The following is a 26,362-nucleotide window of genomic DNA, read 5'->3' as shown; positions in this document are numbered from 1 at the left end:
GGGTGTTACCATTTAGCTAATGCATTACAATGAGCGTATAATGGGGCTCAAGGTCCACTGGAAGTGGCATCGTGGATCTGGTTAGTTCTAACCAGTTTTGTCTTGTCCTGTGGCTGTGTCATTCTTTTAAAGGTTGTGGCCTGCCCCCTTCCCTCCTGTTTCAGCTGTTACCTGCTCCTGACTTATCTCAAATCGGAAACCATGTGACCCTTTGCATTTACAAACAAGGTAGTGCCTTGAAATGTGGGCAAAATTTTCCAAGTCAAGTCAGTTTTCTACTAAGCGTCTACTCTCTGCCAGATTCTGTGCCGAGTTCTGGGAATACAAGAATCAGAACAGGAAGGAGAACAGATGCTTGCCCTACAGCTTGGGTAGGTGGGTGGGTTAATGGAGAGGTGGGGGAAGGACTGACCTGTGAGAAAATAATTGCAGAGACGGCAATACAGTGGTGTTTATAGAGAGGTGTGAAGATGCTAGGGGAAAACAGAGGAGGAGTAATAAGCTGCTGTTTATTGAGCACTTGGAGTGTGACAGGCCCTTTACCGGGTACTTTACCTGCATGATTGTGATGAATCTGCACAGCGCCCCTGTGAGGTACACACCTTTAGTGTCCCCATCTTACAAATGAGGGAACTGGTGCGTAGGAAGATCTCCCTGAGCCCACGTGGTGGGAGACGGTCAGAGCGGTACACACCCCGGGTGCTCTCACTGTAGGCGCAGGCTGGTAATCTCTACCCTGTGCTGCTGAGTTCTCTTTGGGACAGTGTCTTGGAGCAGGCGACCTTGGAACTGAGTCTTGAAAGATGGGCTGGGTTTCAGTTGACCCCGTTGTAGTTTCAGGTCAGGGTTTCCAGGCAGAGGATGAGCACTTCTTCTTTCAGAATGACTAGGGACTTTGATGGCTACTTCCAGGTGACAAGAGTTTTTATGTTTGGGGCAGGGTTCAATAAAGAAAATGTTCTTCCTTCTTGTGGGCTCTGACCTGCTGGCTGGCATGTCCCCTCTCCTGTGAGGTCGGGGGAGTGAGGGACTCAGGCCTAAGACAAGAGGGACAGGCTCTGAAGCCGGACCCACTTGTGAGCTGCCAGGCCCCCGGAGCAGGGCTTGGGCTGGGCCCCTCTCAGGCAGGTGGTGCTAGGGGCCTGCGAGGAGCTGTGGGGACAGCCTAAGCCGTGGTGGCTTCTGCCACTGAGCCTCCACCCCGGCTCCAGGGCCACACCCTGGGAAGGGCTTGAGCACCCTGCAGCTGGCCCTCCTCCCGGCATGTGGAAAGTTCTCATGAGAAAAGGGATCCTGGCAGGACAATGGGCTTCCTGTCTGACTGCTAGGAAGGTTTGTCTTAGAGGAGAGGAAGGTTGCAAATGGCATGAGAAATCCTCTCTTCCCTCTCGCTGCAGCCTGTTTTAGACTTTTGACTATTTGAGTGGGGTCAGGAAGGCAGAAAGCCAGGGAAAGCCATGGACAGAAGCAGCCCTTGGTTCTCTCTTGAGTTAACTGACCTCCGCCTGCCTGGTTCTCTGACCTCACCACGTGCCCAGGGTAGGAATCTGCCCTGATGCTGGCTGCAGGAGCCTCTGCACAGACAGGATGGTTTTCCTGGAGCCTCTCACACCCTGTGCTCAGTTCAAAACTGCGGTGGCTGTAGGACTTTTATGAAGGAATCTCAGGAGGTGGTGAGGCTGGCCGTCCACCCAGCTTACACAGATTTGCCAGTGGCAGGCTCGGAGGCCATCTGGTTCAGTGCCTGTGTGTACTGAAACAGTCCCAGAGAGACCAGTGTCCACGGGCAGCACCCAGATTTGTCTTTGTCACTGGGCTCCTCTCTCTGTGGCTCCCCTTCCAAGATGCGGGTGTGGGAGGAGAAGCTGGGCTCAGCACCCTTGCTGCTGCCCAGGGAGTGCCGTGGAGTGGGCCCCACCCCTCCTGGCTTCAAATCCTGACTCTGCCTCTTACCTGCTGGGTGACCTTGAGCAAGTTTCTTAACCTCTCTCACTCAATTTGCTTCCCTGTATAATGTTATAATAATGTTTCTTACAGGGTTTCTGTGAAGTTGAAATGAGGTAAACATGTAAAGTGCCTAGACTGGTACTTGGCATATAGTCGATGGTCAGTGACTAGGAGCTGTAATTACTGCGATTTCTAAGGGAGACCTCAGAAGGAACCTTTAGACTGTAGTCAGATGTGATACCCCATCCCCCCTTGCATTTGTCTGGAGTGCCCAGTACCAACTTTCTGGGGAGGTTTTCTTGAGGAGAATCATCTCCCCTTTGAACTAGCAAGCTCATACCTTTCACAGAGTAGCTAGATGTTCCAAAGGCCCTAGGCCTAGTCCATCGGGGGATGAGCCGCAGAATGGAGCCTGGTGTCCTGCCCTCCTCTGCAGGCCCACCGTGGCTTCGTGGTCAGGCCTGCAGCTCAGGAGCCAGAGCGCCTGTTGAGTCATCTAGAGATGTGGCTTGGAGCATTGTTCTTACTATAAAATGGAGAAAACATAGTACCTGCTTCGTGTAAAGAGAGAGTTCAGAAGAGTGCCTGGCACACGTAATGATGCTGTTTGCAATAATTATTATTTTCCTTGTCTTACGTGCAAAAAGAAATCTGCACGTTTGAAATCTAAACTTTTTCTTTTCTTTTCTTTTCTTTTTTTTGCTGTTTTTGCCTTGCTTTTTCTCTGGCTCTCTCTGTTCCTAGCAAACCATTGAGGGCTAGAAGTAGAAATTGGACCTTCATATATCAAGAAAGGGCTTTGAGAGCAAGCACATAGACAGTGCTCTAAAAAGCAACCTGCAGGGACCCTCAGTGCTCCGTGGTGTCTTCATCTGCTGCTAGCCTCCTGTCTCACACTCAGTTGTGTGGTCTGAACCCTTCCCACTGTTCTCAGCTCCCTAGCACCTGTGCCGTCCTGTACGATGGCCACTAGCCCCAGGTGGCTATTGAGAACTTGAAATGCGATTAGTGTGGCTTGAGATGTGCTGTAAGTGTTGACTTATTATGAAAAGAATATAAAATATCGCATTAATAAATTTTTATATTGATTATGCGTTGAGCGATCAAAAATGTATTTTGCATATATTGGTTAAATAAAATATATTATTAAAGTGAATTTCACCAGTTGTACATTTTCAATGTGGCTACTAAGAAAATTTAAAATCACCTGTGTGGCCGCATCATATTTCTGTTGGACAGTATTGTGCTAGGTGTGTGCTTTCCATCCATTCCTTCCTCCCCTTTCTCCCGTTTCTCTTTGCCTGGGCTCTCACCTTCCTCTGGTCGCCAGCGGTTCTCAGATGAACAGAAAAGATGTCCCTACCCAGAAGGTCACCCCAGGCCAACAGAAGAGCTCACCTTTGAACACTTCCTTCTTTCCTTTACATCAGAGTTGGCTGTGCGTGTGTCCGTGTCCTGTAGACTGTAAACTTTCTGAGGGCATGGTCCTGTCTCCTTTACTTCTGTGGCCCTGCTAGAGCGTCTTGTGAGGAGAGGCTCGCTCTTAACTGTTTGATGGAGTTACAGCCACACAGGGACACGTCTGATAATGCCTCAGCTGTGTCCCTGATGGCCACAGCTGCCGTGTTGGTGTGGTGGGTTTGGGGGAACCACTTCCTTCTCCCCTGAGTTCCCAGGGAAGCTTTTCTCTGGCCATCCTTTGAACACCTTCACTGAGCACCTATTTCTCTGTGCTCAGTTGTGTTCTCAATGCCAGTGCACTGGTTTTGGTGTAAAACGACATTATTTCAAACCTGCAAGTGAACACTGACACAGTTTCTTAAGCCCTCAGGCGCTGTGTGTGGGAGTATAGTGTTTTCTTGATAAGTGACATCAGATGGACGGACACCTCTTAGGTTGAGTCTTTTTAACTGCGCTAGGTGTTTACATGTCTGCTTCCTGTCCTCAAGCTGATCTTCACACTCCCTACGCCCCCACACCTCGTTTTAAAGGGGCTCAGGTATTTGTTCAGTTTGTTAAACTGAACACTTTGACCCCAGGGCCATTCCTGGAGCTTGTTTTGATTCCCTTGTTACGGAATCTTATAAGACTTTGTTTTGTCTTTAATTTGTCTCTTCTTCCTAAAAGTCTGGTCCCCAAAACGGCAAAAGCAAAACACATTTAGAAGTGCTGACTGGGGGTTCTTGTTGGTTTCTGCTGATGGTTTTAGGCTGCGGGGACTCTGGGGTAGAAGTATCAGCCAGATCGCCTTGCGTCTCCTCCGTCTGCACCCTCACCAGCTGGTCACAGGGTCTCTCGCTCAATGACTGCTGTGCTCCAGGCACTCTGCGGGGCCCCCTGGAGAATTACCTCGCTGCTTCCTGTGCTCACTGGAGGCCTAAGTGGGTGTAAGAGATAACAGAAAGCGGAGAAGGAAGCTGAGGAGAGCTAATTGATTTTTTTCTGTAAAATTTCCATCTTCTGGCTTTTCTCCCTCTCTTTTTGAAATTACGCAGCTTTGCCAAATCAGATGAGTTCATTGTCTTCTTGGAACTAGGAACAGAGCTTGAAACTCCCCCTGCGGACCTGGGGTTGTCCTAGAGCACGCCTGATTAAGTCAGCCTCTTGCCCAGAACAGGGGCTTCCGGAAGCCACTGAATGATTTATTTGCTCTTCCTGATGTTCTTCCCGTTCCTGTGAACCCCAGGCGTCACTGAGAGGATCTCTCCAGCACCTGCTCTTTGCCACGGCTCTCCCACTCTGCTCTTTGATTGGGCCATATTTTTTTCCTTATGTTCTTGGCGTCTTAAAACAATCTTGCCTTTTTCTGACTTTTCCTTCTAAGGCCTCCTTATTTCTTCCTCGGACCTGGGGCAGTCCCTTTGTGACGCTGAACCTAACGTAGTGTAGTTTGTTTCCTTTGTATGATCCTCATAGACAAACATAAAAGAACTTTTGTCCAGTGTATTTCACCATGCAGGGGTTGCTCTACAGCTGACCTACCCTAAAAGCTCTCTCAACTTCTGTCCATCTTATATCAAATTCAGCTCCTCTTGTAATTCTGCCCATTGAATATAGTATAAACACCTCCTGTTGCAGCCAACGCCTCTACAAGATGGTTTCATCACAGTATTATTATTACTACTACTACTGTTATCATTATATTTTATTTATTTATTCATTCGGCCAAGTTTTCTTATGCAGCCAAGCTAACCTAGGCTACTTGCTGCTCTCTGGGCTTCATCTACACGGTCCCACTTTGGCGCATTAGCTTCAAACCACCACCTCCTTTCTTGCTGAAATCAAGCCCCATTGGAAATGCCACTTCCTCCGCGAGCTGTTCCCAGCCGTTCCCCACACAACGCTGGTCTCTCCTGCTCTGAGTTCCCTCTCTTGTGACACTAATCCCTTTCTTTGATGTGTATTAGAATAAATCTGTGTGGAGTATCTTTGGAGAGAGGCACTGACTAGGAAAGGAGAAGGGCTTACTTTCCACATTCACCCTCTTCCTTTTTGGATTTTGTACCATGTATATGTTTCCTAAGATTTTTTTTTTTCTATGAAGGTATTATCTGCATAACAAAGGACCCAGTCTATAAAACATTAGAAGAAGATATTGGAGAGTATGTTTAGGAAAATGTCCTTAGCCAAGACACAAAACCCAGAAGCCGTGAAGAAAGCAACTTTTAAAATATATGTGTTGGGACTTCCCTGGTGACGCAGTGGTTAAGACTCCAAGCTCCCAGTGCAGGGGGCCCGGGTTTGATCCCTGGTCAGGGAACTAGATCCCACATGCATGCCGCAACTAAGAGTTCGCATGCCACAACTAAGGAGCCAGCGAGCCGCAACTAAGGAGCCCACCTACCACAACTAAGACCTGCTGCAACCAACCTAATTAATTAATTAAAAAATATATGTGTGGACTTACTTGTCATACCCCTATTTGGCTACAAGTACCTGAAGTGCTTATCTTTCTATCCTTTTTCAGAGCATAGCACAATGATCCCTACACAGTAATCAGTAAATATTAGTTGAATTGAAATAGAATTGTAAGTCGCCTCTCTGTAGACCTCATTTTTTGCACGTAAAAAATGGGTGCCAGGTGATGACCAGGGCCCCTTTCAGAGATTCCGTGAAGATGTGGGCTTTATGGGCAGAAGTACCCAGCAGAGCGGGAATGGTTTTAGAATGAGCAGCCCTTCCCCTGGGACTGTCTTCCCCAGCACACTGGACCTGTAAGTGGGTCCTGCCTGTTTTCGGGAAGTGCCCCCTGGGTGCTCATCATTAATTACCCTGAGGAAATGAACCAATTAGACACAACCCAAGGAGAGCCGGGAGAATCTGTGGCAGGCTTGTTGCCCTGAACAAAAGAGGGTAAGTGTAAAGGGTAAAGCAGTTTGCTGAGGTTCCTTTGGAAATCCAGCTGGCCGGCTCTTTGAACTGCTTGGCCAGAGTTGAGAGAGGCGCCAGAAGGAATGTGATGCCGGTGTCTCCCTCCTGTTCAAGGTGGGTGGGTGGTGTGGGAGGAGTCTAGAGGCGAGGTGGGTGAGGTGGGTGGTGTGGGAGGAGTCTAGAGGAGGAGGTGTGTGCTTAGAGGGGACTGAGGGGGCTTGCTGGGCTCATCTGCCGGGTTCAGAGAGGCTGCCTAGACGTCTCTGGATCCCTGTGGACCTGCCCCAGGGTTTTAACAGCTTTAAATATGGAGTCTTTTCTCCTAGTCTCAGTGATCAGCAGCCCAAGGGCAGGGAGCCACCATCTCTTTTTCGACTTAGTATCCACCCCACAGCCTGGCTGGCAGTCATCTTGCTTAATAGCAGGTTGAAGGGAAGTGGCATTTGGTGAGAGAGTGGTGGGTGGTCCCATGAAGGGAGAGCACCTTTTCTCAGACAGTCAGAGGCTCCAGGTCTGTTAGAGGAAGTGAAGAAAAGAAACCCAGCAGTTCTTATTCTCATACTGATGTCCTTGTGGTAGTCACGATGGGGACAGGGTATTTGTCAGCAGAATCAAATGTCCTTTAGAGACTTTCATCTTTCCTGCCTTGGTAGGTAAGGCTTGTGGTAAGTTGAAGTTTGTCGGTGCCTGGCCACCTGCCAGCATGTCTTCTCCGCCAGCCCAGCCTTCTTAACAGTGATCCCATAGTGCCCCTCCTGTCCCCTCCTGTTTTTGCTAGGCATACCCCATGATCCATTGCCTGGGGACTTCAGTTCTGTAGTGTCTGTCCAGGCTCAGAAGGGGAGGCTGCCTTCTCCCTGGGCTGCTCAGGCCTTCCGGCTCCTCTGATGTATTACTGCAACTTACCTATACACCAGCGTTCCCACCACACTTAGGTACCACTTGCCATCTCCCTAACTGACCTGTTCATAGGGGAGGCAACCTTGACATATATGCACTCCTTAAAGGCCCGCTCACTCCTAGGGTGGAAGCAGTGTCTGCTGGTGGGAAGAGCACACGTTTTACAATCGGAAGCCCTGGCTCTGCTCCCAGGTCTGCCTGACTTGGCTAAAAGTCATTTAACTTTTGTGGGCCAGTGTCCTCATCTTCAAAGGGAGGAATGATAACTACCTCACGGAGTTGTCAGAGGAATAAATAAGATAGGAGGTCAATGAAGGTGCTTTTAAAGCTAAACAGTCCTACCTGAATGAAAAATAATGGGCGTTACCATGGGATAGAGACGAGTGATGCCAGTGACCGCTCTAGTCAGGGAATGGGTGGTGCATGGGGGCCTGGGAAGCCTCCCAGGAAATGCATCAGAAATCCCCTCTGATGCCAAGAAGTCACATTTTTATCATGCGAAGGAATCCTTTCTGGTACTGATGTTGGAAACAAGGCTAATGTTTCCCCTGTGCAGGTTACCAGTGTTTTATCACCTGTCACTCTGATTCGTTGTGTATTTCAGTGAGTTTTATTGAAACCACATTGTGCGATGCATTATCTCATTCTTTTTTCTCGGCTGAGTAATACTCCATTGTACATATGTACCATGGGTGGCCCTGGAGATTATCATACTAAGTGAAGTAAGTCAGGGAAAGAGAAAGACAAATATATATCACTTTTATGTGGAATCTAAAAAAAAGATACAAATGAACTTATCTACAAAACAGAAACAGACTCACAGACTTAGAGAATGAACTTATGGTTACCAGGGGGGAAGGGTGGCAGGGGGAGGGATAGACTGAGAGTTAAAAAAAAAAGAATACACAATTTGTAATCATAAAAGAATAAAATGCTGAAAAAGCCCCACATGCACTAGATCTCTGCGAGTTCAGCTTTGTCGAAGTCTACTGTTCAGTGATGGATGCAGTTGTCCTAAGGCGCAGTGCTGGGGAGGGAGGGCGAGGGGAAGTGCTGCAAGCAGCCAAGCTTCCCCTGTTGCCAGGGCGCCTCCCTCTGTCATTGGCAACCTGAACTTGCAGAGTTTGGCCGGCTGCCTTTCCAAGGGGCTGGCTCTTTGCTCCTGGTGTGTTTCCTGCTGAAGCCCTCAGAGCTGCCCCTCTTTGTCGCTGACGGCAGTCTCGCTGGAAAACCTCACCACTGTACCTCTGCTCTCTCTGTCTTTGCAGTGTGTTCCCTGCCCCCGGAGCCAGAGAATGGTGGCTACATCTGCCACCCCCGGCCCTGTAGAGACCCCCTGAACTCGGGCAGCGTCATCGAGTACCTGTGTGCTGAAGGCTACATGTTGAAGGGTGATTACAAGTACCTGACGTGTAAGAATGGCGAGTGGAAGCCCGCCATGGAGATCAGCTGTCATCTCAACGAGGGTCAGTTTGGCGGATGAGTAAGGGGTGCTGCTGGGCTCCTGCTTTCTTCTAACTCCCGGGAAGTGGTACCTGCTCCCTCTGGAGCACCCTGTGCTGTGGGGCAGCATATGGCCCTTCGGATGCCCTGCAGCCTCCTTTCCTTTGGGATTTCATGTCTCTGTGAAAGGCATTTGGATTGCTGGTGCGTGTCCCAGTGCATTTCAGCCGAGCTACCGAGGCATCTGCTGTGCTATGTAAAGTCCCTTTGATGCACTGGATCTCTTGTTTGCCTAGCCCAGTGCCGGTGACCTCCGACTGTGTTCTGCTAACCCATGAGCGCGGTGCGAGCACCTTCTGTAGTGTCTCTTTTATATTATTTTTCCTTGAATGGAAGTGGACTGTTTTGTCACGGAGCTGCAGTCCAGCTGGCCAGAAGACCTGTCCCCCTCCGCCTCCTCCTGTCATGCATGACAGGAAATCCAGCTGCCTGCGGGAGAGTGTGTCATGCAGCCATCTTTGTGCTTTCACTCGAACTTCAAGACCGTGACACCCCAGAGAAGGGTGGGGACAGGCCTGAGGTTTACAACTGAAGCTGCAGGATCTTAGAACAGATTGTTATTACCGCCCTGTTCTTATAAATTTTCCTGCCACATGGGTGGGACTTCAGATGGTGGAATGATGTGTGCATTTGGATGGTTCATGTCTTCCAGCCTGCTCTTAAGGACAGGATCAGATGGGGTTTATAAAGGTAAGACCTCTAGGGAAGTGAAGTGAAGTGAAGGGAATTTTAGATTCAGGAACAGAATAGGGAAATGTCCCCTTTCCCTGATGTAAAAGCCACTCTGCACCGTTACTCCAAAAGTGGCCCTGGCCGTACGGAGCATGTCTCAGCGTGGCACTGTGCAGGGGGCCCTTGACAAGGTCAGCCGTGGGGCTCACGTTCCGTGTGTCAGGGTACAAAACACGTCTGACGATGGCTTGTTCCCGTAGACAAAGACGCCCACACGTCACTCGGGGTCCCCACGCTGTCCATCGTGGCTTCCACTGCCAGCTCCGTGGCGCTCATTCTCCTCCTGGTGGTGCTGTTTGTGCTGCTGCAGCCAAAGCTGAAGTCTTTCCATCACAGCAGGTGAGCCAGTGGCAGCGGGTGGCGTGCGTCACGGTGGAGGCTGGCCTTTGGCTGGCAGAGGGGTGCTGGAGGGCCTGCTGGCCTCTGCTGGTCTGTGTGCACCCGGGGGAAGGGGAGGGCCCTGCCGTGTGTTAAGCTTCCAGATGTGCCTGGCACTGTGCTTTTGCTTTGCATACATTGTCTTCATCCTCACAGGATCGTTGCAGATTAGGAAACTGAGGCTCAGAGCGGTTAAGTCATTCACTCAGGGTCCTCCCTCTAGGTGACGACAGAGGTGAGATTTAAACCCCAGTCTGTCCAACTCGAGTGGCATGTTATTTCCCCTACATCAATGGTTCCCAAAGTGTGGTCCCAGCAGGATCAGCATCACCTGGGAGCTTGTTAGGAATGCAGATTTTCAGGCCCCACCCCAGACCAACAGAATGAGAAACTCTGTGTTTCTCAGGCCCTCCAAGCGTTTCAGATGCAGGCTCATGGGTGTGAGCCACTGCCCTGTCTCCCTGTTCCCCTCTCCTGGATGCACGTAGAGGCACCTGTGGGAAACTAAAAACAAACGCCAGCACCTGGGCCTCCATCCCCAGACATTCTGATTTCTTTAGTTTGGGATGGGTGCCTGGCATTAGTGGTTTAAAAAGCTCCCCAGGTGGTTCTGACGTGCAGCTGGGATTGGCAAGCACTGCACTATACCATACTGGAAACCGAGGAAGTGGTTTTCTTGCCTGCCTTTGTCACTTTCCTTATTCCAGGTGAGTGCACCAGCCACAAACCATCCCAGACTGGATAGGTGAGGTTGGGGTGGGGATGGCCAATGGTGGGGACCTGGCCCCCGGTGGGTCCCTCATGGTGGACTCTCCCAGGCTGGCATGGCCCCCTTACCTGCTTGGGTTGCCCTGGCCCTTCCTCGTTCCCTCTGAAGAAAACAGTTTATGTCCATCCACAGCCCTTCCTCAGTGACTGTTGTCAGGCACAGGCACGAAGGAGCAGACTAAACTGCATTAAATAAAATGCTCCTGGTTTGGAATGCACAGACAAGGACCGGTTTAATATCTGTGTGTACTGTGTGTGTGATTCTTCTTTCATCTTGTTATTTTGTTTTGTTTGGGGCAGGGGGTAGCAGCTATTTTTAAAGGTAGTTAAACAATTAGTAGACTAGAGAAGATTTGGAAGGGACTGTTTATTTGAAAGAATTGGCTACTGCCATGTAAAGTCAACTCGAGCTGTTCCTCATTTCTTCCAAATTAGGGATCATTTTCCCCTGGTAGTTAACTAGTCAGTGTGTTCAAAGTAACTGATTTTGCCTAAGAGGCAGGGAGATTTGGGTTTCATTATAGACCCTGTTTAAATTTTGTACATCTATTACTTTTTAAACAAAAAAAAAAATGTTATTTTGAATAACGAAAGTTAAGCGCATGCCAGGATGCACTCTGCTTTCGGATGCCACCCTGCCATCAAAGTTTCCCTTCTTTCCAGAAATGTCTGAGCACTTTTATGAGTGCCACTTCTGTCATCCTCACTGTGTGTGTGCCATTTGAACTGGGTAGTACAGATTTTTATCTGCAGGTACAGGTGAGGAAATTGAGAACAAATAAAACAGTCCAGCAATAATAATATGGTCCAGCCATAGACCTTACTGTCTCCTGGTGTGACACACAGAAGAGGACATGACATCACAGACAGTGCTGTGGCGTGTAGTGTTCTAGGCTGAGATTGGCCTGTTCTAGATTAAAAGAGATGCAAGAGACAGGACAACTAAGTGCAATGCATGATCCACAATTGGATTGTGGATGAAAACAAACAAGACAGCAGCTGAAGCAGATATATTTTTGGGTAGTTGGGAACATTTGTATTACAGTATTATACCAATGTTATTTCCAGGATGTAAATATTGTTGTAGTTAACATAGGAAAAGAGGTTCTTGGGAGGTGTGTGCTAACTACTGTCTTAATTAGTAAGAAATAACTTATTTTCAGAATGGTTCAGGAATTCCCTGGTGGTCTAATGGTTAGGACTCTGCCCTTCCACTGCCGGGGGCCTGGGTTCAATCTGTGGCCTGGGAACTAAGATCCTGCAAGCCTCACAGTGGCCAAAAAAAAGCGCATATATAAAAGTAATTCAGAAAAGAAGTATTTGCATGGATAAATCTCCCAAACGTTATGTTATAATGTTGAGTTAAATAAAAGCCAGACACACACACACACACACACGCACGCGTGCGCGCGCGCGCATTTATTGTCTTTCCCATTCATATAAAGATCAGAAATATGCAGAAATAACTGGTGTTGAAGGATTCATGTTTAGGCAGTAAAATTACTAAAATAAAAGTCAAAGGAACGATTTTCATGAGAGTCAGGATCGTGGTTGCTTTTGCTGGTGAGGCGATAGGAATGGACGCGGTGGGGGTGGGCTGGGCGGTACCAGCAGCGTTGTTTCTTGACCCAGCTAGGGTTTGTACGCCACGTTACCTCTGGAATGAGTCAGCTGTACATTTTTCAATGTTTGGCTAATATTTGTGTTATAATTCACATATTTTTTTAAGTTTACGAAGTTAAAGAAAACTAAATAAAAGGCAAGCAAAGTGGCTGAGTCAAAAGAATAAAATTCTTCAGTTTTTGCGTCCAGTGTCCCATTTCCAGACCACGGTGCTGCTTTTCCTCCTCCTCTTTTTAAAAGGAGCTTGACGGAGATGTCAGTTACATACCATACAGTATACCCGCATGAAGTGCGCAGGCAGGGGTATATTCACGGGTATTTGTAGCCATCATTCTCCCACTTTCCTGTCTTAGCTGTGCTGAGTGAATGGCTTTATTTCTGGGTCTCTAGCTTTCTCGTTTTTGCACAGGACCAGAGAGCTAGGTGCCTGTGTACCCAGAGGTTAAGAACACAGTCTTTGGAAGCAGGTGGAATGGATTCACATCCTAGCTTCCTCCCTTACCAGCTGTGCGACTGGGTAGGTTACTTAACTACTCTGAGCCTCATCTGCATTCTTGGTCAATCTACCTGAAAGGACTCAGGTGAGGACTCAGTGGGGCAACGTGTGTAAAGCCCTTAGTGCCATGCCGGGTACCATAGTAAGTGGTCAGAAACGGTTGGTGGTGTTGATATTGTGATATTTACCTGTGCGTGTATTCTGATTCTTCCTTTGTCCTTCCCTACGGATGCAGGCGTGACCAGGGGGTGTCCGGGGACCAGGTGTCCATCATGGTGGATGGAGTCCAGGTTGCGCTGCCGTCGTATGAGGAGGCTGTGTACGGCAGTTCCGGTCACTGTGTGCCGCCCGCTGACCCCAGAGTGCAGATTGTGCTGTCAGAAGGGTCTGGGCCCAGTGGGAGGAGCGGGCCAAGGGAGCAGCAGCTGCAGGACCAGGGGGCCTGCTCCTCCGCAGGTGGAGAGGAGGAGGCCCCAGGCCAGCCTGGACTGTGTGAAGCCCGGGGCTCTCGGGGCTCGGAGACTGTGATGGTGCATCAGGCAGCCCCCTCTTCCTGGGTGGCCGGCTCAGGGAACAGCCGAGTGGCACACAAAGAAGCCCCAGATTCAGAGAACAGCGACATACAAAGCCTCACGTCGGAGGACTACACAGATGGTAGGTGCTCGGTGCTGATCGTAAGTTATTATCTGCTCAGGGTCCTTGCTGGGAGTGAGGAAGGAAGGCGAACCTTTCTGATAATTGGTGTATCTGGCCGCAAAGAAAGATAATACCTGGGGGATTATCCTACAAAATAGAATTTTACCCTCGGAGCCCCAGGTAGGCCTTTGGGCTCTGTATAGGGAGGCTTTTCACTGTTGTCTGTGAATTTTAATAGGTTTGGAGTCTCCGAAACTATTCATGGCCTCAGGGATATGCTAAATCAAAGGGTAGACAGCCAGTTGGAGGTGGAGTGGGGCCTGTCCTCTTGTCATAATTTTTATGTTCCTGAAAGAACAGGAATAACAAGGAGGTGTGGGGTCTTATGACAGAGGAAACTGAGCCTGCCTTTCCCGGAGCATTCCAGCTGCTTCATTTTAAAGGGGAGCATGCCAGGTCCCGTGCTAGTTGGTTTTCTTGCTCTGTGTCAGTCAGACCTCACAGTGATCCTGAGAAGTGGGTATTATTACCAGCCCCATTTTACAGATAGGGATACTGAGGCTCAAAGAGGTTAAGTCACTTGCCCATTGGTAGGTGGCTGAGCTGGGATTTGAAGCCGATGGATCTGCTCCCAAACTTGCGTTATAGCCCCATGGTGCCATGCTGCCTCCCAGGTCACTCCAGGTCCTTTGTGGCAAACCAGCCAGAGAACAAAATTGCCCCCTCCTGACACCTCTGCCTTTACGGGAGCCTGGAGAGTCGAACATCGGGATTGACTCTGTCACTTTAAAAAACATCTTTACGTAAAATCCCACTGTGTTTCAGGATGCAGACCGAATCTAGATGTTTCCCTTTAGAAAGTGAGGACTTCTATACTTACCAACCCCCCCCCCCCCCCCCCGTAAAAGAGCCTTAGAGAAAACTCTCTGTTCCCTGGGAGTCCTGGGCACAGTTCATGTGTATGGTTTAGAATAGCTGAAAGCAAAGAAGTTGGAAGTTCTTAAGTGCAGATCAGGCGTAGGGTTTCCTGATTGTCAGCAGCATGCCTGCTTTTCTCTTGGTGGGATGTAGAGCTAGGAAGGGGCCACTAAATAGGTGGCCAGGGTTTAAAGGTGGAAGCCAGTGACCCCACGGGCAGCCAGCTTTGCCTATTGTATGTCTGCACGTATTGACACAAGCCTCAGCCCTTATCCTTCCTGAGGAGCCAGGGTGGTGCCAGCTCTTCTCCCGTCTTCTCCTTTTGCTCCCTTGCTTTGTCCCAGGTATTGAACAAGCGTTTCTAAGAGCCCCTCTGTGCCAGGTGCTGGATTAGCTTTCAGGTGTGATGGGAAGAGCTGTGAAACATGCTCTCTGCCCACATGGATTGTCAGTCAGTTGGGAAGATGGGGCCTATACTTGAGAAAAAATGGAACCAAGAGTGGTAGGGTCCATGTCAGAATGAGGAGTGCAAAAGAACAAGACGCATAGGTTATCGAGTTGGTTGCAGGCTAAGCCTGAGCTGTCTGGGGCTGACAGTACTGAAGGAAGCCAGGCCCTTAAGGTGTCAGTCTAAGCCCGGTGACAGATGAGTCAACCAAGACCCAGAGACGGGGAGTGATTTACTCAGTATCACACAGCTGGAGGATGGCTTGAAGGAGGAGGTGAGACTTAACCAGGGCTCAGGAGCCTCATAGGGCGAGAATAAGGATAGAAAGAGAAGCAACTAAACCAGCATAGTTAAAGCAGAGAAGAGGGTTCAAGGTGGTAGGACCAGAAGGGGTTTGAATACCCGACTGAATGTTCAGATTTTGTCACCCAGGCAGAGGGAGAGATGAGCAAGGAAGGCGTAGAAAAGGGTGAGGGATTTAGGCTACCTAGAAGCCTGTGAACAGGGCATTTTATTTCTTTAAACATAGGATCCCTGCGACGGGGTCAGGTGTGCTGCAGAGTCACTCACACGGGCTAACCACTGTGCTCTCCGTCCTCCTCTGCCCGCAGATATCCCACTGTTGAAAGAAGCATGAGGGCTGCCGCTGGCTTCTCTCCTCTCTGCCCTCCCTCCCTCTCCCTGTGGGTTTGAGCACCGCGTACTCCAGCTGCCCTGCCCGGATACCTGAGCTGCCACCTGTGTATCTGTGTATCTCTGTATCTCTGAGGGCCTGCAGGCCCACCTTGGCTGGAAACTCAAGGAAGATTCTCACCATCTGCCTGCTGGACAGCTGGAGGAGCTGGCTTTTTGCCTGGCCCAGCCTTCCCGTCTGTGTCGGGGACATCGTTGAATGTGCTGGATTGAGCCCTTCCTTCCCCGAGCCCTCCGGGTCCGCTCCAGCGAGCGAGCGCTTGGGCGGCAGCCCCCGTGGGCCCGAGAGCGCTGCGTTTACTTGTGCCTTCCTCCCGCCCGTCCAGTGTCCCTGTCCTGCGGGCTTGTTGCTGTCCTGCAAGCCTTGGTGGCGGCACTCTGCCACGCAGGGGGCCGGGCCTGGGTCTGGCCTGTCTCCTTCGGGGGCTGGCACCGCGGCCCTTAGCAGGAGCAGATCCGATAGTGGCTCGAATTGGGGCAAGCTGTGGCTCCCTTGGCCTGAGCTGTCCCAGCGCCCAGCTCTGTAGCTCAGAGGTGCCAGCGCCTGGCCCTGTCGAGTTTCCAAGAAGCATCCAGAAGATCCCAAGGGAGGGGAGGACGGTGGCTGATAATGATCGATCGCCTTCCGCATATGCAAGTTCTCACTTCCTACTTCCAGCATCTGGCCTTCCTGGCCCCGGTCTTTTCTCTTTCCCTGGAGCATAGGGGGGAGTTGCATGCGGCCTCCTGGGTTTGATCCTGCGCAGCTCCGGCTTCCTTGCCGGCCGAGGCCTGAGGCGTATCATCCACGGGTCGGGAGTGTTGCTGAGATGCCATGAGATGCCCATCTGGTCGCTGGCAGTTGGGGCCAGTTGCCCTGTTCTGGGTTCATGGTGAGGGAAGGGGGCCTGAGAGGCGCCGGCCGACCGTGTCCCCAGGCAGCTGCAGGCAGCTCCGCCCCGGTCCTGAGGGTCCTCCTCACCACAGTCACGTGCCTTAGTAACTGTGCCCAGGAAGCATCCTGCTGCTTGCCTCGCTGCTGCTTTTCCTCGTTCCACCCTCCCCTGCCGCCCCTCCACTCGTCATAGCTGGCAAACGACTCCCTGATCTTCCCGGCACCGGGAGGGCCCAAGACACAGTTGGCACACCCCCCCCCCCAGCTTGTTGATGGAGATGGTTTGGAAGCAGCCTGGCTCCGGGGCCCTGCTGGGGCCGCTCCCTCGGCCGAGGGTCCCGCACTGACAGGGCTGCTGCCTCTTCAGGAGATGTGGCACTACGGAGCGCGTGTTACTGTTTTGTTTCTGAAGCACCGCGCCTCCGCTCCTTCCCCCAGCCTCTGCCTGGGGTGGTGAAAATAGTAGAGCCCGATGTGTTTTCAGTTCCTGGCCTGACAGGGTAGCTCCGGCGTGGCTGCGGGTGGCCTCCAAGAGGAGAAGAACGAATGGCCCGCCCTCTGCCTCCCGCCTCCACTCACGCGCGCGCACTTTACTCCGGGCTCTGCCAGGGGGCTCGCCGCCCCTGTAGTCTTCCCTCGGCTCAGGTGAGGGCAGCGCCTGCGTGCGTCCGGCTCCTCCCCGCGCGAGCCCTCTCGTGCTGTGTGCCCTCAGCCCTGGCCCGAGAGCTGGAGGGAGGGAGACGGAACGGAGCAGGGCTGTCCTTGGCCTCAGAAGAGGCCGTTTTTGGAGACGTGCCTGCTGGCCGTTGCTGGCACGGGGCCCATCTGGAGGGCAGGGTCCCCGGCCCCGCCGCTTCACCCTGCACAGGTTCTGTTCCACCCACCGGCAGCCCTTGTCTTCCTCCAAAAGAGAGCAGGGACCAGTGGGGACCAGCGGGAGGCATCCAAAGTCTCATTGCTGAGCCTGCAGCTTCTGTTGCCCAATCTTCCAACAGCTGAATTCTAGTCTAGGATCTTTCTCTAAATGGAAGCTCTTACCTTTTTCTATCCAGTTACTCTGGGTTTCTCACCCAAGAGATTGCACTTTTTGTTTGCGGTATATTCAGCCACAGAGGTGACCGGCTTGGCCCCCCTGCCCTCTGAACCCTTCTTCCCCTTGGCCCGCCCGCCCTGGGGATCACAAGCCCAGACTTGCCACCCGGTAGGGAAGAGGGAAAAGTCAGGAACCTCCCTGCCACGTCCCCCACGTCACTGGCTTTGCTGGGGCCTCCCGGAGTCCCCCGGCCTGTGAGTGCAGAGCCAGCCTCATTGCTGCTGACACCCACGACGGCTTACCGCAGTGAGCTTTCTGCTCCCACATCAGCCATGCACTGCTGTTTCTAGAGCTTCTGGCCTTTGTCCCTTGCGAAGGATCAGGGCCCCCCCACAGCTGCCTTGGAGTGGGGCCTGGCTGAGAGACAAGGTGGTGCTTGGGGCTGCCAGAGGGGCCTGGAGCAGGTGGGGAAAACTGCCCATGGTCTGGCTTCCCGGGCTCCCCTCCAGGGGAGTCCAGCAGAGGACTTGCCCAGGAGAACGGTTGGCACCAAAGGACTTTTAAAAAGGGGTGTTTTGTTTTGTTTGTTTGTTTTGCATACATGAGCTGACTCAGTGCAGGTTTTATATCCTGGCAACTTGCAGTCACATTCCAGTGACTTTCAAGGGCCAGTATGTGGTGAAAATTACTTAAAATTTCCATCCCTTTCAATGCCTTAGTTCAGCACGTAGGCTCTATCTTTTGCCATTTTTGAGTTTTGTGTGCTATGCTCCCACTTCACTGGGTGCGAACCGTGAAATGGGCCGAGTCCTGGCCACTTTGTGAGTTCTTTTGGTTTTATAAGGTATTTCAATGTATATCCTGCTAACACTCCATTTGCAAACAGAACTCACGTTGTCATCCGCATTCTTCCTGCCCTCCTCCTCTCCCCTTCCCCCAGCTTTAAAGCTCCGTGGAGAAGCTGGATGGCAAGACAGACAAAGGTACACTTTTCCTGCTAAGTTAGTGGTGGCACAGGAATCCTAGCACTCGGCCTTTCCCCTCCCCATCCCAGAAGAGCTCAAACCACTTGCTTTCTACATAACAGTGTCACTTCCATTCCCAGGGAACATCTTTACGTAGAGAATGGAAAATGCTGCAAATATTTCTAGATCCTTGCCTGTTCCCCTCCTCCCCCCCGCCCCCCACCTTGAGAATAACGGGCCCAGGAGGGAAGGGACACGGGCTTGACAGCTTAATTCCAGATGTGCTTTGCTGAGGATAGAGGCTGGGAGCGTTTCTCGTGGAGCCTGCTAGGGCTCCTGGCTCTCAGCATCGGGCCTGTCATTACTGGTGTCCGGTGAGGGGCTCCGAGAGGATTTTTTTTGACATATGGGTGCACCGAGTGGTAGAGTAGCCAGTTCCCCAGAGAGGGAAAGGCAGGCTCAACTTTCCTGGGAAGCGACTCCTCTTAACCGCCAGTTGAAAATCTGGTAGAATCTTGAATGAGAACCCCAAGGCTGAGCCCTCTGCTAGGAGCTGGGGAAGATGCAGGGGCAGAGCACTCGGATCGCCAAGCAGGGAGGAGAGAGGGACGAGGAGGGTTGCCTGGCAGCCCACCACACCCTGCCCAGGCTTCTCATCACACCACTATGGAATCTCTGCAATGGTTTCACATGACACACGCATCATTGACTGTGCAGGATGTCAGTCAGTTTGGGTTTGCTTTATTTTATTTTATATATATATTTTTTGGTATCCTGTACATTGCAGTGGGTGTGAAGATAGTATTTTAATATTTGTACAAAGTTTAATTTAATTTTAATTGTTCTATGTATATAACTGCATTTCTAAATAATAATAATTAAAAAAAAGTTCTTATGAAGGCAGTTGTGAGAGATGTGATCCTTCCAGAAAGTTTTTGCAGCAACCCTCCTATGGGCAGGAGCTCGTGAAGGGATGAAGCGCTAGCTCTGGGGAGAGAGGTACCTGGTAAGAGGAGACAGGATGAAGGTACAGGGAAGGGAGACCACAAACGTAAGTGGAAATACATCACTTCTCTTGGTTTTTTAGTGCTCTTAGTGTGCCCCCCACTGTGCTCACGCTGGGATTCGGCAGTGAGCAACACCGTGAGTTTGGGGCCTGCATGGAATTCCTAACGTATCAGGAAAGCAGACAGTCACAACACTATGCAGTGATGGCTGTGATCACCGAAGTTATGTTGGGGGACGGTCAGAAACACCTTTTGGATGAGATGCCACGTGAGCTGAGATGCGAAGGGCCAGAAGAGTGAGGCTGCGGAGCAGGGCACGATGTGTGTGTGGGTGTGAAGGCAGCAGAAAAGCACATTTAGTTTGAGAAACTGAAAGGAGTGTAGGGCCGCCGCAGGCAGGGCTGAGGGCAGAGTGGCTCAGGACGGGCTGAGCGGGGTAAGCAGAGGCCAGTGGTAGGAGGCCCCGGCCAGCCAAGCTGAGAAGTTTCACTTCATCCTAAGGGCAACAAGTGCCTTAATGGTTTTAAGTAATAGAATGACTTAGTAAGCTCTGGGGGTTTTTTTGTTTGTTTTTTTGGGAAGCTATCTCCGTCTCTTAAGAAGAATGAATTTAGGGGGATATAACATAAGTACCTGGAGACCATGTAAGGAGTTGTTGGTCTTGTGGGAAATAAGGCAGTTTGAGCAGCTAGGTAAACAGCAACACCATTCTCTGAGATGGGGAAATGGAAGGCACAGTTTGGGGAGGGGAAATGATCGAGATCTAGAGATGAAAGGGCAGAGGACATAGAGGTGAAGAGGTCATCATTGCCAGGTAGGAGAGGCCGACAGTACTCGAGCAGTTGCAACCGGTAGTAAAGTCAAGGGTGTGAGTAGAGAGATGTACAGGGTATTTTGGCATTGAAAACCATGCCACCCTTAAATTTGCCCTTGGGGTAATGGTCAGGATGTGTTTCTCTAACAGTGTCAGGTGGGAAAACATTCTAGGGACATCTGTGCCAAACACCCAGTCTCAGCCTCAGAGCACCAGTCCTCAGAAGGGTCCGCACAGACATCACTGACATTAATTGCAAGGAGAGGAAGAGAAGAGTATTGTACCAATAGGAGTAATGGTGATAAAAGCTGATCGTTAAAAAGCACTTACTCCGTACCAGGCAGGCTTCTAAGTACTCCGTGTGTATAAACTCATGGAACCCACACAGCAGCTCTGCAAGGTGGGCACCATCCCTGCCCAGAGCCCCAGACGATATAGAATGTAAGTGAGGCCTCAAGAGGTGAACTAACTTGCCCAAAGCGGAGCCGGGATTGAATTCAAACCCAGATACCCCTGCCGGAGCGATCCCCTCCCTTGGCCCGTTCCTGCCCCATCACACGCTTGCCTGCCTCTCCAGGCCCTCACCCCCTTCTTTCTGCCTTTCAGAGTCTCTGTCTCACCAGTGAGCTTCAGGTAGAGGAAAAACACTTAATTTCGGGGCAGGGAAATGGCACACTGTTCACGAGGATAATAAACTACGCTCATCTCAAAGGATGGGACGTACCCATCACCGTGTCGGGAGGAGGCATTTAAGCTATGCAGAAATGTGATAAGACATAAATTCACAAAGCGGCGGGAGTTGTTCCTCTACAAGAAAAAACACAGGAAAGATTGCTTGTTTCAGTGAGAGGTAAGTCGTCTCTGTCGTTGGGAAATAGGGGCAGAAACACGTCCCATCAGGTAAGGTATGCTGGGTAGTCTTGTCAAAACGGGGTCAACCACAGGCTTGCGGCCTTTCTCTTGATGACAGATGAGGGGGACAAAGGCAACAGCCCGCGAAACCTGCAGAGCTGCTGGGGGAATGGCTGTCTTTGAAGTGGTTGCCTCAGGTTTTAAAGTGGATGGGAGGAGAGCAGAAGAATTTTCTGCCCTGCTGCTGAACCCCTGCCTCCCAATTTGGAAAGTGGAGACCCCTAGGCAAGAACAAAAGTAGTAACAGTCTCCAGGGCAGGGCTTTCTCAGACTACTTAAAATATCTTGCAGTACGCCAAAGTAACACATAGGCATTTGAGAAAATTTAGAATAGGTCGTTACAATCACCCATAATTCCACCTCTTGCTGGCAATGTTGTTCTAATCTCATAAAATTTCGTTGACTTCATTTTTAATGGTTGTATAGTTTTCTGTCATATTGGTAATTTGGACTTTGAAGTTGCCAAATTTTTTTTTTAATTCTTAGAACCAGTGGTTTGATAGTATTTTAAATTATTTCTCTGGCATAAACTACTGGAAATGAAACTGCTAGATGAGAAGAAACACACATTTTAGAGTCTTTTGATATATCTCAAATTGCCCACCAAGGAAGTTATTCCAAATTATGTTGTCATTGGCAGTGTTCATTTTCCTAAACAACCTCACCAGCATGGGGAGTTATCATTTTTAAAAATATGCCAGTTGACAGAAAATGGTGCTTTGATTCACACTTGTTTCATTATTCCTGAAGTTGAATTTTAAAATATAATTTGCTTACTCTTTGTAACAAAGACATATATCGAAAACTGTCCAAGTTTGACGTCCGAGACATCCATGTTTGAGATGAAAAATCAAAACCGCGATTCCTCTTCTAAATTAAATAATGCATTATATATGTAGAGAAAGATGATAGATAAATTCCTGAGGAAAGGAATTAATCTGAACCTGGGCAAGACATGACACGTTCCCAAGACAGGCCCGGGTTGCTGCTCTAAGCTCTGTGGTGGTAGAGGAGCATCACAGGGCTTGGGGACCATCCCGTCCCACGCCCAGAGGTGAACAGCTGTTTGGCATTTCAGATTTCCCATGATGCCCTACGGCCCCCAGAAAAGGAAATTTCACAACATAGGAATGTCCTGAGCAGCCCATCTGGGGCAGCTTGAACTGTCCCTGAGCCTGGGGTGGCAGACGATTCCCAGCTTGGCAGAAAACTGAGGAGGTTTTGGCAAGTGTGGACTTCCCCACGGCAGAGCTTCCTGTGGGAGCAGGTAGTCCAGCCTCCAACAAAGGCAGCCTGCTTGCAGGTTCAGCCTGCTGGCTGGGGCTGAAAGGAAGGACTTCGGCTCCACACAAACACACCAAGCATGGGGGCTGCTCTGGCTTCTGGGGTGGCCTCCTGAAGCCCTTCAACATCGGCTCCAAAGACTTTTTGAGACTCTGGTGCTGTAGCCTTTCTATGGGATGGCCATTCCCACTCCTGTTCTAATCATTTGTTCATTCATTCATTTGCTAATTCAATCAACCAAAAAAAAAAATTTTTTTTCTCTTTAGGATTCACTTTACACAAAGTCTGATACTAGATTCCAGGGGCACAGCAGTGACTAAGACTCAGTCTTTGCCCTCTAAGAGTTTGCAGACTAACAGGGGAGAAAAGAGATTAAATAGCTGCCTGAAACTTAAGGCAGAGCTTAAAGAAATCTAATGGCTCACCAGCCACGTGCCTGGAGAGTGAAGAGGGAAGAGTTCTTTTCTTTCGGGGACGAGCAGAGAGACTCCCTAGGGAAGGTGCCATTTGCTTTGCATCGTGAAGGATGAATTGTGTTTTAACACTACAGGTAGGGGAGTAAGTCAACAAGGAGCTGTGGAAACAACAAGGTCCTCCTGTATAACACAGGGAACTATATTCAATGTTGCATGATAAACCATAATGGAAAAGAATATGAAAAAAAGAATGTACATATGTATAACTGAATCACTTTGCTGTATAGCAGAAATATAACATCGTAAATCAACTATAGTTCAATTTTTTAAAATATTAAAACTGAAAACAACAACGACCAAACAAAGAAAAAACCCAAGGAGCTGTGGGGTGGGAAGTATGAAGAAGAGGACTCTCCAGACTGTAGAGACCTGGGAGTGTAAATTGGTACATTCTCTACCAATTTGGTACAGAGAGCAATTTGGCGGCAACCATCAAGTTACAGTGCAGCTCCTCTTCCCTTCTCTTCTGAACAATTCAATTCTAATGCCATTAAGTGGGGGCAGAGTTACATATATCAGAATGGGAAACAGAACAAACAATGAACCCTGCAGTGTCAGATTGGAATGGTAGGTTTTCATGGTTTCAATCTACATAAATAGATATAGAAATATAGATGTAATGCACATATGCATGTACACACACACACACACACACACACACACACACACACACACACACACACACACACACACACACACACACACACACACACACACACACACACACACACACACACCGATATTCCCTAGCTCTTTCCAGAGGGTTTGGGAGCAGTGACACTTCAATAGCAGCGAGCACATCTAGAGTTCAGATCTTGGCATTTAAATACTGTTTTCCACTAAAAGGAACCAGGGCTGCTTGGAGAAATGGCTGTTTCCAGAGTCCAGGCAGGAAGACTACTAGATGAGCCTGTAATATTTTGTGTTGAGCAAAAAAAAGTGCTCAAGAAATGATGGGTACATGTCCAAAGGACTCCCACTGGAAGGGGCTTCTACTGACCAAATCAGGAGCAATATGAGCATCAAAGTAAAGTGATGATAATATAATAGATTATAATCCATTGAATAAGATAGGAGACCAGGAGTCCATACAGATAAACAGAAGCCTGGTAGACATTACTTCATCTAGGGGGACAAGTCAAAATCATGCACTGCCTGATAGAATGCAGTGACAGAACCCAGCATCCCTTCCATAACATGCCCTGAAATGCAACCTAAGTCTAATCATGAAAAAGTGAGACAAACCCAAACTGAGTGATATTTTACAAAATCACTGGCCTGTAGTCCTCAAAATGCCAAGGTCGTACAAGTCAAGGAAACACTGAGGAATTGTTCCAGAGAAATGCAAGGCATGATTCTAAATTAGATGCTTTTGCCATAAAAGATGTTACTGGGACAACAGGCAAAACCTGAATGGAGTGTGAGGATTAGACGGTAGTAATGTATCCATGTTCATTTCTTGTTCTGTTGGTTATATTGAGGTTATGCAGGGGCATGTCCTTGTTCATAGGAAATACATGCTAAAGGGGATCCGACAACATACTCCCCACATGGTTCAGGAAACTTTCTGTAAATTTGTTTCTAAATAAAATTATTTACTTAAAGAATATTACAATACACTCTTTGACCTAGAAATTCTACTTGCAGGAATTTTTCTGAAAGATATCCTCGCATAATACATGGAAAATCAAAAGTATACAAGCTATTCATTGCAGTTGTCTAATAAAGTCAAAATTTGAAAATAACAATCATCAACATAGGCTGGTTAAATACATATGATACATCTGAACATAAAATGAATACAGGAAAAAAAAGAATAAAATAGCTCTGGACTAATCTACAGGATACACTGTTGTAAAAAAAAAAAAACAACCAAAAAAAGCCAGGTGCAGAAGAGGGTGCTGGAACGCTATCATTTGTGTACAAAAAAGGATTTTTAAAATGTGTCAATGTACATCCTTTTCTGTGCACAGAGGATCATTCCAGATATGGTCAGCATTGGGTGCCTCTGGGGATGGAGCATGACTTGGGAGGAAGGGTCATTTTCTACACCTTTTGTACTTTTGAATTTTGCAGCAAGTGAATATATTACCTGCTCAAAATTAAATTATTTCTTAAAAAAACAAAATGCATGATACCTAGGTAGAGAGAAAATATTCACAAAGAACTTTTGCAAATGTATCTGATCTTTTGTTACAGATTAGTAATTTGCCTTCTGGGAAGGGACACACAGCTCCCCAAAGAGCTTTGCTTAAGAACAATAAACAGTATTCGTTGCCTGTTATTTCCACCTGCCTTCCTGGAGAAAATAAAAATTATGGCTTGGAATCTTTCATGTTATGAACTGAATTGTGTCCACCCCCATGAATGCATATGTTGAAGTCCTAACTCCCAGTAACTTGGAATGTGACTGAAATTGGAGATAGCATCTTTAAAGTGGTAATTAAGTTAAAATGAGGTCATTAGGGTGGGTCCTAATCCAATATGACTGATGTCCTCATAAGAAGAGAGAATTTGGACACACAGATACAGAAGGAAGACGATGTGGAGACACAGGGATAGCCACCCACAAGCCAAGGAGAGCCTCCTTCCCTCACGGTCCTTGGAAGGAACCAACCCTGCCAACACCTTGATCTCGGACTTCCAGCCTCCAGAACTGAGACAATGAATTTCTGTTGTTTAAGCGACCTGGTCTGTGGTACTTTGTTACAGCAACCCCAGCAAATTAATATAACATTCAATTTCCAAAGGGGGCTCTGACCAAAGCTCTCTCCCACAGTGACGTATCCAGGTGGCAGACAGCGTGGAGGAAGCTAGTGAGGGAAATAGCTAGAAAGATATGACAGCACCAGCTGGAGCAGGACTTTGACTGCTGTCTTAAGGATTTGGATGGGATTCCCTAGGCAAGTGGGAGCCAAAGAAGGATTTTGAAGAGCAGAAGGACAGGCTCTGAGTATATTAGAAAAGAACTTGGTGGACAATAAATTAGAGTGGAAACCTAACCAGGAGGCCACTGCAGGCATCCTGGTGAGAGAAGGAAGAGCAGCCCTCAGGTGATTAGACCAGAAGGTGGGCTTGAGTTAGTGTGGAAGAAATGAGACCGTTGCTCACATATTTGGGAAGATCGTTCAGGTTAAGAGGTCTGAGGTCTCTGTGGTTGACTCTACTGTATGGAAAGGAATAAAAAACAGGTAAAAAGACTGTACTGGTCTTTTGAACAACATGGGTCTGAACTGTGCTGGTCCATTTATACATGGATTTCTTTCAGTAGTAAATACCACGGTACTACGTGAGTTGAATCCACAGATGCAGAACCTTGGATATGGACATTGGACTGTAAAGTTATACTCAGATTTTCCACTACTGTGTGTGGGTACCCCTAACCCCTATGTTGTTCAAGGGTCAACCGTACATCTCTATGGTGGAGGAGAAAAAGAGGAAGAACAGAGAAGTGCACAAGGGCTTTGATTGGAAGGAGGGAATGTAGGGAGCTGTGCAAAGGGTCCCGGAGTATATGGGGCTGAGGGACCAGGACCCAGGGAAGGGTCCATCAGACTTGTCCAGGGGGAGAATCAAAGCCTGTT

The 26,362-nt window shown here is 49.0% G+C and overlaps 1 protein-coding gene across 5 annotated transcripts in view; it reads left to right on the top strand.

Annotated features, from left to right (window-relative positions):
- The window catches only part of SUSD6 (sushi domain containing 6), a 93,750-nt gene extending 74,566 nt beyond the window's left edge, over window positions 1-19,184 (top strand). For all 5 annotated transcript variants that reach the window (XM_060140352.1, XM_060140362.1, XM_060140391.1 and 2 more), the window contains 4 exons: window positions 8,487-8,684; window positions 9,654-9,792; window positions 12,954-13,372; window positions 15,332-19,184. In XM_060140352.1, the coding sequence (XP_059996335.1) occupies window positions 8,487-8,684; window positions 9,654-9,792; window positions 12,954-13,372; window positions 15,332-15,357 (782 nt within the window). In that variant the 3' untranslated portion in view covers window positions 15,358-19,184. The remainder of the gene's footprint in view (window positions 1-8,486; window positions 8,685-9,653; window positions 9,793-12,953; window positions 13,373-15,331) is intronic.
- Window positions 19,185-26,362: the final 7,178 nt, after the last annotated feature.

This window comes from Lagenorhynchus albirostris, chromosome 1 (genome assembly GCF_949774975.1).
Source record: "Lagenorhynchus albirostris chromosome 1, mLagAlb1.1, whole genome shotgun sequence".
Lineage (NCBI taxonomy): Eukaryota > Metazoa > Chordata > Mammalia > Artiodactyla > Delphinidae > Lagenorhynchus > Lagenorhynchus albirostris.
This window is presented reverse-complemented; position numbering and strand designations above follow the sequence as displayed.